This window comes from Pelophylax lessonae (genome assembly GCF_965119305.1).
Source record: "Pelophylax lessonae genome assembly, chromosome: 1".
NCBI lineage: Eukaryota > Metazoa > Chordata > Amphibia > Anura > Ranidae > Pelophylax > Pelophylax lessonae.
Window position 1 is genome coordinate 261,141,464 of NC_138768.1, and position 17,562 is coordinate 261,159,025.

The 17,562-nt window shown below is 44.3% G+C and overlaps 1 protein-coding gene across 1 annotated transcript in view; it reads right to left on the reverse strand.

Annotated features, from left to right (window-relative positions):
• Window positions 1-17,562, reverse strand: part of LOC309544258 (uncharacterized protein) — a 79,155-nt gene that overhangs the window by 11,637 nt on the left and 49,956 nt on the right. The window contains exon 7 of the mRNA XM_082243162.1: window positions 4,264-4,432. Within this exon, the coding sequence (XP_082099288.1) occupies window positions 4,264-4,432 (169 nt within the window). The remainder of the gene's footprint in view (window positions 1-4,263; window positions 4,433-17,562) is intronic.

A 17,562-nucleotide genomic window follows, 5' to 3' on the forward strand; every position in this document is an offset into this window, starting at 1 on the left:
AATAAATGGGGCTTCACTTTCTTCATAGTTCCAAAACAAGCTAGATATAGTCTCTTAGGAGTGTAATATGTGTATAAGTACAGTGCCTTGGAAAAGTATTCATACCCCTAGACATTTTCCACATTTTGTCATGTTACAACAAAAAATGTAAATGTTTTTTTTTTTTTTTTTGTATTTTATGTGATAAACCAACACAAAGTGGCACATAATTGTAAAGTGAAAGGAAAACGATAAATGGTTTTCAAATATTTTTACAAATATCTGAAAAGTGTAGCGTGCATTTGTATTCAGGCCCCTTTACTCTGATACTCCTAACTAAAATCTAGTGGAACCAATTGCCTTCAGAAGTCACCTAATTAGTAAATAGGAGTCCACCTGTGTGTAATTTAACCCCAGTATAAATGCAGCTGTTCTGTGAAACCCTCAGAGGTTTGTTAGAAAACCTTAGTGAACAAACAGCATCCTGAAGGCCATAAATGTGGAAAAAGTTTAAAACAGGGTTATAAAAAAAAATATCTCAATGGGCACTGTTCAATCCATCATTCGCAAATGCAAAGGGTATGGCACAACTGTAAACCTACCAAGACATGGAACCCTCCACCTAAACTGACAGGCTGGTCAAGGAGAGCATTAATCAGAGAAGCAGCCAAGAGGCCCATGGTAACTCTGAAGGAGCTGTAATACAAAAACAAAGAAAGGGCGCACCAGCCTAGCGCATTATCCTCAGCGAGTTTATTAGATAAAAGTTAAAATCAGCTACTCACAAACATTCGTGAAGTACAGACACATCAATCCCATAAAGCCGCCTCATAGCAGAGGTCCAACGTCTTTACTGGAAGCAGAGGGCTGACGCGTTTCGAGGCCGTGCCTCTTCCTCAGAGCTCAGAGGAAGAGGCACGGCCTCGAAACGCGTCAGCCCTCTGCTTCCAGTAAAGACGTTGGACCTCTGCTATGAGGCGGCTTTATGGGATTGATGTGTCTGTACTTCACGAATGTTTGTGAGTAGCTGATTTTAACTTTTATCTAATAAACTCGCTGAGGATAATGCGCTAGGCTGGTGCGCCCTTTCTTTGTTTTTGTATTACAGTGTTTGGTCGACCGCCCTGGTCGTAAGGGGCAGCAAAGCCTAGCCATAATGGATGCCAAGTTTTAGCACGAGTTCCCGGGATTGAGGCAGCCTGAGGACCGGGTTCTGCGCGCGGGAGGAGGGTGCTGTATAGCACATATCTTTTTTGGAGAACTCTGAAGGAGCTGCAGAGATACACAGCTCAGGTGGGAGAATCTGTCCACAGGACAACTATTAGTCCTGCACTCCACAAATCAAGAGGGGCAAGAAGAGAGCCATAGAAAAGAACACGACAAAAGAAGTTCCCCCAGGGTTTTTTTTTTTTTTTTTTTTTAGCAGCAATGTATATTAAGTCAAGAACTTATGTTGAAAAAAAATATGAATTTTATTGACAATTCATAAAAGGCTTGATGCCACATGAAATTAAAATCTGGTTACAGGAACAAAGGAATCATCCAACAGTTGATAACATCCATGCATGGCAGCTATGATAGAGCTACCAAACAATGATCTACCCCTAGAAGAAAGCCTTAAGAAGTCATTTTTGTAGTTTGCAAAAAATGCCATGTGGGGGAAACAGCAAACATGTGGGAGAAGGTGCTCTGGTCAGATGAGACCAAAATTGAACTTTTTGGCCTAAAAGCAAAATGCTATGTGTGGCGGAAAACTAACACTGCATATCACCCTGAACACACCATCCCCACCGTGAAACAAGGTGGTGGCAACATCATGTTGTGGGGATGCTTTTCTTCAGCAGGGGCAGGGAAGCTGGTCAGAGTTGATGGGAAGATGGAAGGAGCCAAATACAGGGCAATCTTAGAAGAAAACCTGTTAGAGTCTGCAAAAGACTTGAGACTGAGGCAGCGGTTCACCTTCCAGCAGGACAACAACCCTAAAAATACAGCCAGAGCTACAAAGGAATGGTTTAGATCAAAGCATAGTCATGTGTTAGAATGGCCCAGTCAAAGTCCAGACCTAAATCCAATTAAGAATCTGTGAAAATTGCTGTTCAGTCGCTCTCTATCCAGTCTGACAGCTTGAGCTATTTTGCAAAAAAGAATGGGTAAATATTTCACTCTCTAGATGTGCAAAGCTGGTAGAGACATCCCCAAAAAAGACTTGCGGCTGAAATTGCAGTGAAAGGCGGGCGAACAAAGTATTGACTCAAGAGGGCTGAATACAAATGCACGCCACACTTTTCAGATATTTTATTTGTAAACAATTTTGAAAACCATTTATTATTTTCCTTCACGATTATGTGCCACTTTGTGTTGGTCTATCAAATAAAATCCCAATAAAATACTTTTACGTTTTTGGTTGTAACATGACAAAATGTGGAAAATTTAAAGGGGTATGAATACTTTTTCAACGCACTGTATATATGTGTGATAACTTCACTATCCTGACAATTTTACGCAGATAATATTTCCTAGAATAGACTGACATTTTTTTTGAGAATGCCCTTTAATTTTGGTCATCTCTGAACCCAAATATGTCAGTATCAGATAATGGACTTTAGCTGTGCTAATACAAATGCAAATGTTTCTGCTATAATTGGTTATCGTTTTATCAGGTACTATGACAGTTTACAAGAAGGACTTTGGAAAAATGGCTCCTGACTTTGGAGCTTTTCAGTCATGTAATAAAATGTAAATCAGTTGTTTTAAAGAGAGTTAGCCATTTGTAATATTAAAAGCTATAATAAAGCTATTAAAAGCTTATTTATTTTATTATTTGAGGTACTTATATAGCGCTGTCAATTTACGCAGCGCTTTACATATACATTGTACATTCACTTATTTATTTTATTATTTCAGGTACTTGTATAGCGCTGTCAATTTACGCAGCGCTTTACATATACATTACCCATTCACATCAGCTTGTGAAGATGTTTGACAGATCAGAATACGTTGGATTTAGAAAGTTGTAAATCTATAATGTCCTGACAAGCTGAAAACTGTTTTCATCTCAATGTGTGCCAAACACGTAATGTATTATAATAAAAGTCAGTTTTGTTCTCTTTTAAACATACCCATCTTTTGGCTATACTTCTCTTGTGGATCACAACAATGTACTTCTTTCTGCACTTCTTTCTGCACTTCTGTACTCCTTTTTCAGCCAACAGGGGGCTAAAATCCACAGTTGGCTGTCACAGAGCTGGTCTATGCTTTGGTGATCCCTACTTTAAAATCAGGATCCACCCAGATGTCTGAACCAGCAGCTGGCTCAATCTCTCAGCTGAGCGCTGGAGGGGCAGAGCAGCGAGCCAGTGACCTGCAGTCATCTGCTCTTTGCTCACTAAAGATCGAGAACTGAGCGTTCAATGGTTTTTGATTGTTAAATTCTCAGACTTAAAAGCAGCGGGGGACGGATGCAGCATCAGACTAATGCTGCATCCATCTACTTAAGTATGAATATTTGTTTTTTTGCATTCCCAAACTTTTTTTAACAGAACGTCTTTTAAAGCTATAAAACATTTTATTATTTTCTGTATTGCTGTTCTGTTCACACCTGTGTGGTTTTAGGTGTGTGGGGAGGTGCAGTGTGGTTGGGCGGCAGTAAACATTCAGAGTACAGTTGCAGAAAAAGATCTGTATTGAAATTGGAGTTCAAAATTTAGAACTAGCCCGGTGGGATAACAATGTTCAGCGATGAGTTTAGCAATAGATTCCAGGTATGCCAACAGTTTCTGTTGCGAGGAAAAAAAAACAAGTGTGGAGGCTTCCAGGAGCACTTTCCCTGCTCTTCTGGAACCTCTCCCTGCCAGTATGCACTGTCCCTGACAGTTGTGTGAACTGTCCCTATGCTATCCACACGCAAAATGCGTGCCAAACCGGGGAGCCAGGTTCCTAAATAGACTCTGCTTGCCCCAAGATGGCCACCAAAGCCACATGGGACACCTGCATCCAATCGGATGCTGTATTGCTGTGATTGAGGAGATCATAGAGGAACAAGGTTCCTCTCGACTTCCTCTTCCAGCTGCATCGCCTGTGGATGAGTGCCACCTGCAGTAGGGAAAACAGACTGCACCTGCCTACAGGTGCAGTGCATTATAATAAAACGTCATCTAGAGTTCAATATTAACTTATCTTAAACGCAAGAAAATTTCACTACACCAAAGTAAACCAGCCCTACAGTACATACTGCTATGAGCATATGCTTAAAGAACATAACCTATAAATCCTGTTGCATATTACCTTTTTCATCTCCCACATTCATGGCCCATTCCTTCTGGGTGCAATATTTATCAATATGGTCCACCACACTTTGAGGGTCGCCACACACTGCATTCTGCTTCACAAATTGCAGGATCCTTTGTTCCTTCTCTCCAGCCATAGCTGCTACAGAGCTTCTCTTTGCCGACTTCTATCTTTTATAAACAGACATATCACACATTTACATTTCTGCTAAGGAAAATATGTCAAGGCTGGGTACCAAATAAAATGTATCCGCAACAAATTTACTAATTTACATAATGTATCTTACATGTCACACTCGTTAGTTCCAGCTAGGTAATATGAAAATTAGGGAGTACAGGCCTACTAAATGCTAATAAAAAGCCCTTCCTTTAAGATTAATCACAAACTCTCACTATTCTACACATCACAACTGTATACACATCGGTCTGACATGCATCTTACTTAGACAGAAAAAGCACTGCAATCAGCAAAGCTCAATCTCATCTAGGCCCCAGTTTTAGGGGTTAGCATTACAAATTGTTTGGGAAATGGGCAAGTAAAAAATATAAATATATGGCTTAAGTTAAATTCCAGCTACTGGCTCTAAAGGCAGAAGGTTTTTTACCTTGATGCATTCTATGCATCAAGGTACTTACCTGAAGACGAGAAGATAGGAGCCCCATAGAGATTTTTTTTAGGTTTAGGCCAACCAGATAGAGTAGACAGAAGCGTAACCCAGTATAAAATCAACAATTTTAAGGGTGCTATAAAAACATCAAAGAAATATGGTTACAAGTACAATATACAGTATAACGCAGTGGCGGCTGGTGCTCAAAATGTTTGGGGGGGGGGGGGGCGCAAACAGAAAAATGGAATAGGCATTGCTTTGCAGCAAAAAACGCTGTAAAAAATTGCGTGACTTTGAGGTCAGAAAATTGTGAAAGGGGCCTTCAGTAATTAAGGTATAGCGTGCCCCCTTTCAATGCAGAGATGCCAGCGTGCCCCCTTTCAATGCAGAGATGCCAGCGTGCCCCCTTTCAATGCAGAGATGCCAGCGTGCCCCCTTTCAATGCAGAGATACCAGCGTGCCCCCTTTCAATGCACAGAGATCAGCGTGCCCCCTTTCAATGCAGAGATGCCAGCATGCCCCCTTTTAATGCAGAGATGCCAGCATGCCCCCTTTCAATGCAGAGATGCCAGCTTGCCCCCTTTCAATGCAGAGATGCCAGCGTGCCCCCTTTCAATGCAGCGTCGGACCCCCCCGGTTCCCGACACACTGCAGGCACTCACCCCTCCATTGGCGGGGCTGGTGTCGTCATGCTCGGACAGGGCAGGTGAGGGTCAATAGACGGAGTTCCGTCTCCTTAGGCTCAGGCCGCTCCTCAGCAGGGCCGGTAGTTCCCTGAGCTTGTGCTTCAGCTTGTTGCTCGCGGACACGGCGGCTCCGGCGGGGGAGACACCGACTCCGGCCCTCCCGCCTCCTCCTCAGCCAATGGCATGGAGTTTGCCTTTTGGGCCAATCAGGAAGCGTGTATCGGACGCGCTTCCTGATTGGCCAGGAGGAGGATCCGTGTGACAATAGCAACTTTTCATTCGCTATTGTCACACAATGGGTGGGCTCACCCTTTGCTGAAGCCTATTGGAGCCTCTGGCTCTAATCGGGTGATGCAAAAAAAAAAAAAGCCCCATTGAACTCCATGCATCCGGCGCCCCGCATGTAGATTAGGGGGCCGGACGCATGGATAGGGGGGGCGGCGCCCCCGCGCCCCCAACACCCTGGCCGCCACTGGTAGAACGTATAAATTGTCAGATATGCTTTTGATTCTGGAACATAGGAGGGGGGCGGAGCCGGCAGCCGGAGCGGATGGTCGAGTGAAGCCACTGCTCTCCACAACGGGTCATTTTCAGCGATTCCCAGCTAACATCCGCAGCCCTTTTGTCTCCATTCACCCTCCTGACCCTACCAGGAACACCATGGCAGCGATGGGCAAGAGGAAAGAGAGGGAGAAGCCGCGCAAACTGATAGAATATTTCACCTCAGCGGCGGGACGGAGCAGCCAAGATGGCGCCGGCTCCAGACACAGCGCGGCCTCCCGCCAGCGTTCCGCAGCACATCCTCCGGCATCGGATCACACACTCACCGGTGAGTCCCTGGCTGCACATAATCCCATGCCGCCCTCCCCATTTGATAGCCCAGTTAAACAGAAGAGGAGACTTTCTCTGCCTCATGACACAGATTCACTGCCCCAAGATGCTGAGGAAGACATGGAGGAGTCTGACAGTGCTTTTCAGCAATTAAACGCCTTTCCTACAACAGGGCAGCCCATAACAGACGCGACTATGAAGGACATGTTGCTTACCTTCAGAGGCGCTATTCAGAAGGAAATGGCAGTATTTATGAGAGGTATCAGGAGAGAGCTTTCCGCTTTGGGTGACAGAGTGGAACACACTGAGCAACGCATGGAAGATTTTACAGGGGCCCACAATGAGTTAGTGGATGCTCACTCTGACCTGGAAGAAGAGCTAAAAATGCTTAAACTAAAGGTGGCAGACATTGAGGACAGGTCACGCAGGAACAACGTTAAATTTAGGGGCATACCAGAAACGGTTAAACCTGCTGACCTCACTGACTTCCTGCAGCAACTTATGCTGAAAACTCTTCCTGAGCTTACTGCGTCGGATGTAACCATTGACAGAGCACACAGACTTCATAAACCGGCCCATATCCCTGACAATGTACCGAGAGATGTCATAGCCAGAATCCATTTTTTCATGTGAAGGACAGGCTCATGAGATTCTCCCGGCTGAATACTGCCTTACCCGACCCTTATGCAGGTATCTCTCTATATGCTGACCTGTCGCAAGCGACGCTGTCTGCTAGAAATAACCTCATCCCCATTACGAAAGTATTACGGAACCACAAAATCCTATATAAATGGGGCTTCCCTGCCAAACTGACTGTGACTTTGAATAATGCCACACACACCATAACCTCCCTGGACAAGGGTCTGGCACTGCTGAGAGAAGTTGGTCTTCTCCCTAGGAATGCACCTCCACTGCCTCACGCTTCCAGACCACCGTCTGTACCAGGTTCCAGCAAAAATGCTCGCTGAGGATGTGCCGGACCACCCCATCTGGGGCAAGGAGCTACTTCTCCTTTGATAAGCTACCAGGTTTTGTTTATGTTCCTTGCCATATGGTTGGTAGCACTACGGATGGAGCCATGTTTACCCGTTGCCCGGCTCACTTACCTTACTGATCCCCAAATGTATTGCGAGATTTCTCGCAGCCTTAGGTCATCATTGACCTGTGCGATTTGCCTCAAATTGACAGCAATCGGAACGGCACTGTTGGCCTACTGTTTGGGCCTTTCCTTGTCATCCACAATGTTGTTCCCTTTTGTTTCCTCCCCCCCCCCTTCTTCCCACCCCCTTTCTTCCAGCAGATGGAGCTCTAACCCTTCGCTGCACCACCATGTCTCTTATGCCCCATACACACGTGCAGATTATCTGCAGACTTTTGTCTGCAGACTTACCTTTTCTATGTAGTGCAAGGGCCTGCCGGATTACATACAAATTGAAAGTGTTTAGGTTTGACCTCATATTATATGGTTTTGGTAAGTCTGCAGACAAAAGTCTGCAGATAATCTGCACGTGTGTATGGGGCATTAGATGGATATCCATCAACGTCAGAGGACTTAATCATCCAGCAAAGAGAAACAGCCTATGGCGAACAGCGTTGGACTCTAAGTGTGACATTCTTTGTGTGCAGGAGACACACTTTCTAAACTCTAAACCACCACGCTGCACACATCGCAGGTTTCCGTTTGTATTTTGTGCTAATAGTCTATCTAAAAATAGGGGCGTCATGATAGCAGTTAAGAATTCGGTTGTGTTCAATCTGATTTCTGTACTATCGGACGACTCTGGCAGATACGTCCTCCTGGTTGCAGAGATCAATGGGGTCGCCTACACAATTTTGAATCTCTATGCTCCCAATCAGAAACCGACAAAATGTATTCGCAAAATGATTGCTCTAGCTAAACAACATCAGCGGGGATCCCTAATTGTGTGCGGCGACTTTAATGCAGTCATGAATGGGAGTCTTGACTGTTCTTCAGTGGGGCGGAGGCGCAGACCGAGTCTGGGGCCCATGTGCTTTGGTGAGGGTCTATACGATCCGTGGCGGTGCCTCCACACCACTGAGAGGGATTACTCCTTTTATTCTAATGTTCATAAATCCTACTCGAGAATTGATATGTTTCTAACTGACAAGTTTCTACTGAAAAGGGTAACTAATGCTGAACTGCACTCTATCACGTGGTCTGACCACGGCCATATTACTATGGATATTAAGGATGATTCCAAGATAGTCTCCAAACCTTTATGGCGTAACAACGCATATATCTTGGCTCACCCCCAATACTCAGAGACCTTAAAGAGTAAGCTTGTAGAATATTTTGAGATAAATGGTGCAGAATCTTGTTCTCCTGCTACGATCTGATGTGCTCATAAGGCAGTTGCACGGGGCCTCCTCATCCAGTTGTCAGCCAGAGATAGGAAGACTAGGACTTCCTGCATTGGTGCCTTGCAGGAAGAAATTATTAATCTGGAACAACAACATAAAAGTTCCCCAAAGGATTTCCAGAATGTACTCCCTACACTCACTGACAAAAGGAATGAACTTAAGCGACTTCTAGTGGCGGACCATGACTTCCATTACAGGCGACTGCAGGTCTCTTGGTACTCACAGAGTAACAGATCCGGCAAACTTCTGGCGTCTCAACTCAAGATGAGACGCAGGAAGTCTCATATCCCACACATGACACACCATGTCACTAAGACAACTTGATTCTGGAACATAGGCTTTGTCTTTGTACAGTAGAAGGCCAACCTAGTTCATAGTGTACATATATCCCAACATGTTTCGAAATTTACGACAATTTCTTCTTCAGGGGAAGGAGGAAGGTAGAGCATAGTCTCTTTTCTACAAATGTAATGTAAATATATGTTAACATACAATAAAATACATACATATATATATCCAATAGAGAGGGTCAGTCTGCCATACTCCCACTGTTCCGGTATCTGAAATGCATAGCTGTACATGATAGCTTGCAGTACCTAGATGTACCTCTATTTTGAGGGGGCAAGGGATGCCCGGGCTTTTTTTTTTTTTTTATTGTATACCACTGGGCCGATCAGGTAGGTTATAGAAGATATAGGCACACGGTATGGTGCTAAAAGTGCACCAAGGGGAGGCTGCTCGCGAGGATCACCACAAAGAGGGAGCCTTCCTAGGAAAGGGAAAAAAAGGGAACAAGAGCCACCAGAATGAATATAAATCTACTAGTATAATAGATATAATTTGGGGGTTTTGAGCGGGCACATGTAAAATGCCTGTATAGTAGAGAGAGAGACTTACTTGAGTAATCTGATCAGTAGTCCTAGGTCCCGGATCAATGACCAGAGTGGCCGGAAGCTGCCCATCAATGTGGAGCAAAACGGGTGCCTCTTTTTTTTTTTTTTAAATTTCAAAGATTTTTTTATTGCGGATAAAATTAAGAAAAGCAGATTACAGGTATACACTCACATACTACATAGAAGAAATGTAAATAATCCAATGGGTGCAAATTTCAGTTGTGCAGAATCAATAACCAAAACTGCCCTACAAGGAGAAGTGATCATGATATAAATCAGCTACAAACTAAGGCAAGAACAGTATTGAAACTAGGAGGAATTACCCCTCACAGCTAACCTGTTAGTATGCTATGATGTACTATGATGGGAGGTAAACTCAACACAGAAAAAAAATCCAAAATAATACTTCGTAGTAATGTGAATGGGTATTGCTTAATTGCAACAATTACCTTAATCTAGCTAGGGAAGAGAGCTAGGAAGACGGGAAAGAGAGGGAAAGAAGAAGCATAGGGAGGAAGAGAAAAGAAAGAGGGGGGAGGGTGTTGGAGTAGGAGGATTAGCCCCTGGAGGAGTCACTTCAATGTGAGTTTTGTCAATCAATCTGCGGAAGCTACATCAATGAAAGCCTTCCCCTCTTCGGAAAAAAAAAGCATGTTCCACAAAGTCTAGGTGTGCACCTAGGCCTCTCCGTTCTGCCTGGCAGTCATAATCAGGTCTTCCATCTTGTTTAATTCCTCCCCCTTCCTCAACCACATACCAATCCTTGGAGGTTGAGTCTGTTTCCAGGTGAGAGGAATGCAGGACTTGGCTGCATTCAGAAGGTGACGGATAATAGATTTCTTATAAACCTTGGCAGGGATCATAGAGGCCTGTAACAGGAAGAACGCTGGATCTTCAGGAATTTAGTGATCAGTACATTTTTGAATAATCAAGCCGGACCTCTTTCCAGAAACCACTCAACTTGGAACAGGACCAGAAGATATCAAGCAATGTTCCACGTTCCTCCTGGCATCGCCAACAAAGGGCAGAGGTATAAGGAAAGTATTTATGCAGGAGAGCGAGGGTACGATACCACCAGGTGAGAATCTTGAAATTGGTTTCTTGTGCATTATTACTGATTGAGGATTTGGATACAAATCAGATAATATTGAAACGCTGTGTCTTCGAAAATGTTCCACTTGGATCTGATTCCCATTTTGCCAGATATGGAGGCAGAAAGTCATCCTGAGGAGTGACAAGGAGGGTGTACATTACTGAAAGGGAGTGTGGAAGCATGCCGCTTTGAGAACAGTATTCTTCCAATGTAGTCAAACTGCAGTCAAAATTGCCGGAAGCAGAAGGGGCCACTCTGATCTGTCAAGGTTCGAAATGTGGGCTAAGTCCCAGATGTCACAAAATGAGAGGCTTGATAGCAACCCGAATCAATCATTGGGTTAAAAGACCCCACCCAGAGTGAATTGGGGGTTACCCAGTATAGGCGATAGAGGGGACTCTGTAGAGGACTAACTCCCTGTAGCGATAAGTTGGAAGCAGATACGGGTTGTTGTCCCTATAAGAGGGTGTTTTTTAGGAGACGGGGGAAGATCTTTGAAACACCAGGGAGCCCTATGTAGCAAAACTCAACCCTGGTCCTGTTCCAGTTTAATCTCTCCATGATGACACCAATCAATGAGCCTTCCCAAGTGAGTAGCTTGGTAATATTTGTAAAGGTCGGGGATTGCAAGGTCCCCGTATTGCTTCGAGAGGGATAGTAAGGACCTACTAATCTTAGGGTGTTTATGAGCCCATTTAAACTGGGCGAAAAGAGCACAGGCCTTCATGAAATATCTCTTCGGAATAGCTGTAGGTAGGGCCTGAAAAAGATATAGGAACTTGATAAGGATACACATCTTTATGATGTTGCATCTTCCAAACCAAGAATTCAGTGATCCATGTATTTAAGAGAGCTTGTACTTTGTGTAAAAAGGGGAAACGTTTAGATCATAGGTGGGGGAGAGATCAGCGGGGATAAAAGTCCCAAGATATTTCAAGGCTCGTTCTGTCCATTTAATATTATAAAAAAAAGGACTAAGCACCAAGAATCTCGAAGCTTAATCACCCAGCGCTCTGTACTTATCAAAACTGTGCTTATGCACAAGGAGCAGCCGCCTAAATAGACAAAACACATAGAAAATAAGGTGCATATAAATACGCACAAGCGGCGCTATACCTCAAACTGTCAATCAGAATGAGTCACATAAACCTATCTGGCATAGGTAAACAGATAAATGATCAATATGGAATGCATATAATATGTTAAAATCAACATAAATAGAGATAAAAGGTCAGAGTCCGTGAAACAGAAAGTCCATCACCAACAATATTCAATGAAGGTAAGTTAAGCAGTATTCCTCCTATGGTGCTGTTCGGTGTACACCTCCACCTCACCACTTGTGAGACACCCGAGTATATACGCTTACCAGATGGCTTATTGATTATAGCCTGTAGAACTACTCTGCTCTGGACTCTCCCATTGATCCGATCCCTGAAGGGGCCAGTCGTGACTTGTGATGTCCTTGCCCCGGTGCTCACAACCCACGCTACGCCATTGTCTACTAAAGTGATCCCTGGTAGCTCCGGGGTCAGATGTCGGTTGCAACACGAGTGGTGAGGTTAAGGTGTACACCGAACAGCACCATAGGAGGAATACTGCTTAACTTACCTTCATTGAATATTGTTGGTGATGGACTTTCTGTTTCACGGACTCTGACCTTTTATCTCTATTTATGTTGATTTTAATGTATTATATGCATTCCATATCGATCATTTATCTGTTTACCTATGCCAGATAGGTTTATGTGACTCACTCTGATTGACAGTTTGAGGTATAGCGCCGCTTGTGCGTATTTATATGCACCTTATTTTCTATGCATTTAATATTATAGTTAAGTTGCAATGTCTTAAACAGAGGAGGTGGTATTTTCAGTCCCATAGCCTCTGACTTAGGTTGATCCTAAGGTAAGATAAAGAGCCGTATATTTTGAGTTCTTTGAGCAGGTTTGGGAGAGAGATTAACGGATTAATGCGAGAGAAAAGTAGATTGTCAGCATAGGCCGAAACCTTGTGACAGATCTTTCCAACACAGAGCCCCTGAATCTTCGGGTTCAGCCGGGCAGTGCACAGAAAAGGTTCTAAAGAAAGCGCAAAGAGCAGAGGCGACAATGGACAACCCTGCCTAGTCCCATTCGTGATTCTGAGGGAGGATGACAGGACACCGTTCACCTTAACCTGAGCCGTTGGCGAAGAGTAAATGCTCAAAATCCACTGGAGCATATTGTCCCCTAAGCCGATATGTTTCAGGACTGAAAACATGAACCGCCAATTACCCTATCAAACGCTTTTTCCAGGTCCATTCTCAGGAATACACATGGAGTGTGGGATTTTCAGGCTAAGTGTACTAAATTAAGGACTGTAATGGTGTTCTCTTGCTTCCCGTGTCGGGATAAATCCCACTTGGTCCAAATGTACCAAGGAGGGTAGATGTTGCTGGAAATGTGAGGCTGGTATCTTGGTAAAGAACTTCAAATCTGCATTTAGTAAGGAGATTTGCCTATAACTACTGCATTGCATTGGGTCTTTCCCCTCTTTAGGTATGACAGAAATGGTAGCCTTCAGAGACTTTGAATAGAATGAAGTTAAGTCTCCTAGCGTGTTAAGCATTTTGACCAAGAATGGTCCCAGTGCGGGCGATATAACTTTATTTTATTGTACCATAAAGCCGTCTGGCCCCGGAGCCTTACCAATCTTGGCTGAACCAACTGCTGTTTGCAGTTCCTCCAACGTGATAGGTGTTTCCAGCTCTTGTCGCACCATCATTTATTCTAGGTTAGGAAGGAGATTCAATATTTAGGTTGTAGAGTAAGGTATAAAAGTCACGGAATGCCTGGGCAATTTGTTTGGGAAGAGTGGCTTTTCTCCCTTCCGAGCAGTGGATTTGCAGAACATATGTGGTTACATGATGGTTACGTAAGGATCTAGCCAAAAGCCTGCCATGTTTGTTGCCAAATTCAAAGAAATGCTTCAACCCCTTTCTGTAAAGCCACCTTAGATTTGTAGAGGAGAAAATCAATGATGTTGCCACGAAGGCTCAGAAGCTCACGTTCTGTGTCAGGAGAAGGGATATGCTTGTGGAGTGCTTCTAAGTGCTGGATATCAGCGAGAAGGGAGGACAACTGCGCCTCCCTCTCCCATTTAACCCTGGCGCCATGTTTGCTCAGGACCTCCCCCCCCCCTATCACTGACTTGCGAGCCTCCCAGATTAAACCTGGATTACAATCAGGGGTGTCATTTGTCTGGAAATGCCATGTTCTCTCCTTCAGAACATCCGCTAAAATGTTGGAGACTCTCATTTAACCTCCAAGTCGCATGGCTGGAATGTTGAGAATCCAAGAGATTGTATCTCAAGGCAATCGGTGCGTGGTCTGACCAAGTGATCGATCAAATGGAGGATTCAACCACCGAATGTAGCTGGTTATGATGGAGAAAAAATTCTATGGAGAGGAGAGAGACTACTAAGTGTAGTCTTTCTCCTCAGTGGAACAATCTCCAAACATCAACAGGTTGTGCTCTATGGAGGGATTTAGAGATAACGCCTACTTGGTCCTAGAGGGAACAAAGAGGAATCCGAAGAGATGTCTACGTTTGGTATGAGAGGAACATTTAGGTCGCCAGCCAGGATCAGTGCAGTTTGCTAATCATGCAGTAACTCGTGTAGGTGTGATATATAGACCACCTGGTCAAGTTAAAGAACTAGATGATCTACTAGTTGAAGAAATAGTTAAAATTACAATGAAAGGAGAAGTTATCATTATGGGAGATTTCAATCTTCCAGATATAAACTGGAAAACCAAAAAAGCAAGTTCTACCAGGAGTACAGATATTCTAAATTCCCTACTGGGGTTGTCTCTGCAACAAGTGGTTGAGGAGCCAACCCGGAGGGAGGCCATTTTGGATTTGGTATTCACAAATGGGGATTCGGTATATGATGTCATTGTAGGCGAAACCTTGGGATCTAGTGATCACCAGTCAGTGTGTTTTAATATAAGAACTGTGAAAGAGTCACACCACACAAAAAACAAAAGTTTTAGATTTTAGAAAAACAGACTTTTCAAAAATGAAATTAGTCATAAATGAGTCCTTATCAGACTGGAACGGATTACATGGAGTCCAGGAGAAATGGGACTACTTAAAAGGTGCATTATTGAAGGCAACAGAAAATTGCATTAGACTTGTCAGTAAAAGCAAAAAAAGGAAGAGACCACTGTGGTACTCAGCAGAAGTGGCCCAAATCATTAAAAATAAAAAGCTAGCATTTTGTAATTATAAAAAAACCCAGATCAATGAAGATAAGGAAATCTACAAGATTAGGCAGAAAGAGGCCAAGCAAGTTATAAGAACTTCTAAAGCGCAGGCAGAAGAAAAACTAGCTCAGTCTATGAAAAAGGGGGATAAGACATTCTTCAGATATATAAATGAAAAAAGGAAATTAAAACAAGGAATAACTAAATTAAAAACAAAGGACGGAAGGTATGTAGAAGAGAATAAAGGGCTAGCCTTAATGAATACTTCTGTTCAGTTTTTACAGAAGAAAAAGAAGAAGGACCTCCACTCGAAAGGATGACTAATGAATCATTTGATGCATATGTCTTTACAGAGGAAGACGTTCTAAGATTGCTGTCTAAAGTGAAGACAAATAAGTCACAGGGTCCTGATGAGATACACCCAAAATTATTAAAAGAGCTTAGTGGTGAGCTGGCAAAACCATTAACAGATTTATTTAACCAATCATTAGTAACAGGAGTCGTCCCGGAAGATTGGAAATTGGCAAATGTCATGCCCATTCACAAGAAAGGTAGTAGGGAGGAATCAAGCAACTATAGACCAGTGAGTCTGACATCAATAGTAGGCAAATTAATGGAAACCCTATTAAAGGATAGGATTGTGGAACATCTTAAATCCCATGGATTGCAAGATGAAAAACAACATGGGTTTACTTCAGGGAGATCATGTCAAACAAATCTTATAGATTTTTTTTGACTGGGTGACTAAAATAATAGACGGTGGAGGTGCAGTAGACATTGCATATCTAGATTTTAGTAAGGCTTTTGACACTGTCTGTCAGGGCACAAACACCAGGAGAAGGGCTCTAGGACCCAGCAGCGCTATCAGCACTTTGGCAGGAGAAGGACTTTAGGACCCAGCAGCACTACCAGCAATTTACCTGGGCCTATTTAAGGAAACCTGCCAGTGATTTTAGTTGCTGGTTGATCTTCAGCTCCTCCAGTGTGTTATCCCTGTGATATTCCAGTTCCTGTCTCCTGTTACCAACCCGGCTTGTCCTTGACCTGTCTCCTGATTGCTTCCTGTGTTTGACCTCGGCTATCCACCTGACCACGCTTGCTCTGATATCCACCTGGCTCCTGATCTCGGCTATCCACCTGACCACGCTTGCTCTGATATCCACCTGGCTCCTGATCTTGGCTATCCACCCGACCACGTTCCAGTCTCAGCATTATCCAAGTCCTGCAAACACCTCACGGGCGCCACCTGTCTGCTGATTCCACTCCAGCACTCCAGCTGTACTCTGGATCCTCCTGCACACAATCCAGCAGGCGACCCGTGCTACTTTGGGCCTGACCTCTCCTGTTCTCATCCTCAGGGGGGTCTGGAACTTAGCCGCAAGGGAAGCCCTCTCTCTCCATTGGCCTCTAGCACCAGGTACGTGATAGTATCAACCAGCCAAGATGTCTGAGGCCGAGAGAGGTGCTTCCGCATTAGAGGCCCTATGTCAGCAGATTACAGTTCTTACACAAGCAGTCCAGAGCTTACAAGATGGCTACTTTCAGCTGGAAGGACGCCTTCACCCTCTCAGTTGTTCTGCTACAGCCGCACCTGCTATGGGTTTACCCCCTCCGGAGCCCAGAGTTCCCACTCCCGATCGCTTTTCAGGTGACCGACGGAAATTCAGAGCTTTCAAAAATGCTTGTGACCTTTACTTTGCCCTGCAACCAAGGACTTTTTCTCTTGAGACTGTCAAGGTGGGTTTCATCATTTCACTCTTATCTGATGAGCCACAGTCCTGGGCTCATAATCTCATTGAGCAAAAGAACTCAGTCCTGGATTCAGTTTTCACCTTCTTTGAAGCTATGGCTACCTTATATGATGATCCACAACGGACGGCCACCGCAGAGTCGGCCCTTCATGCTCTTGTACAAGGCAGACGACCTGTGGAGGATTACATTGTGAAATTTCGCAAGTGGTCAGCTGATACTGGGTGGAATGATGCCGCCCTAAAATACCAGTTCCGGCAAGGCTTATCTGAGTCTCTCAAGGACGAGTTGGCTAGGATTGAGGCTCCCGCCTCACTAGAAAGTCTCATCCAAGTCTCTATCCAACTAGACCGACGGCTGCGGGAGCGAAGGTCCGAACGCACTCAGACCCTTCGACCCACATGGATAATGCCAAAGGTCCCAGGACCAACACTCCCAGCCTCTATTCCCCAGTCCATGAATATGTCCGATGGGGAACCCATGCAAACTGGCCTACTCCGCCCTGCTTTAACCCCTGAAGAGAGAGCACGCAGACGACAGGATAACTTGTGTCTCTACTGTGGGACTTCGGGCCACTTCCTTCGCAGTTGTCCTGTTCGCCCAAGGAAGTCCAGCCTTCCACGCCCCTCTTACCTTCAGTTGTCTGGGACTATATCCACTCATTTAATTCTCCCCATCTCTCTGCAGGTGGATGGAAAGGAAGTAAAGCTGCAGGCGATCATTGACTCTGGAGCCTGTAGTTGCTTCCTGGATATCAACCTAGCCAAGAACTTGCGCATACCCCTGAAACTGAAGGAACAAAGACTTGA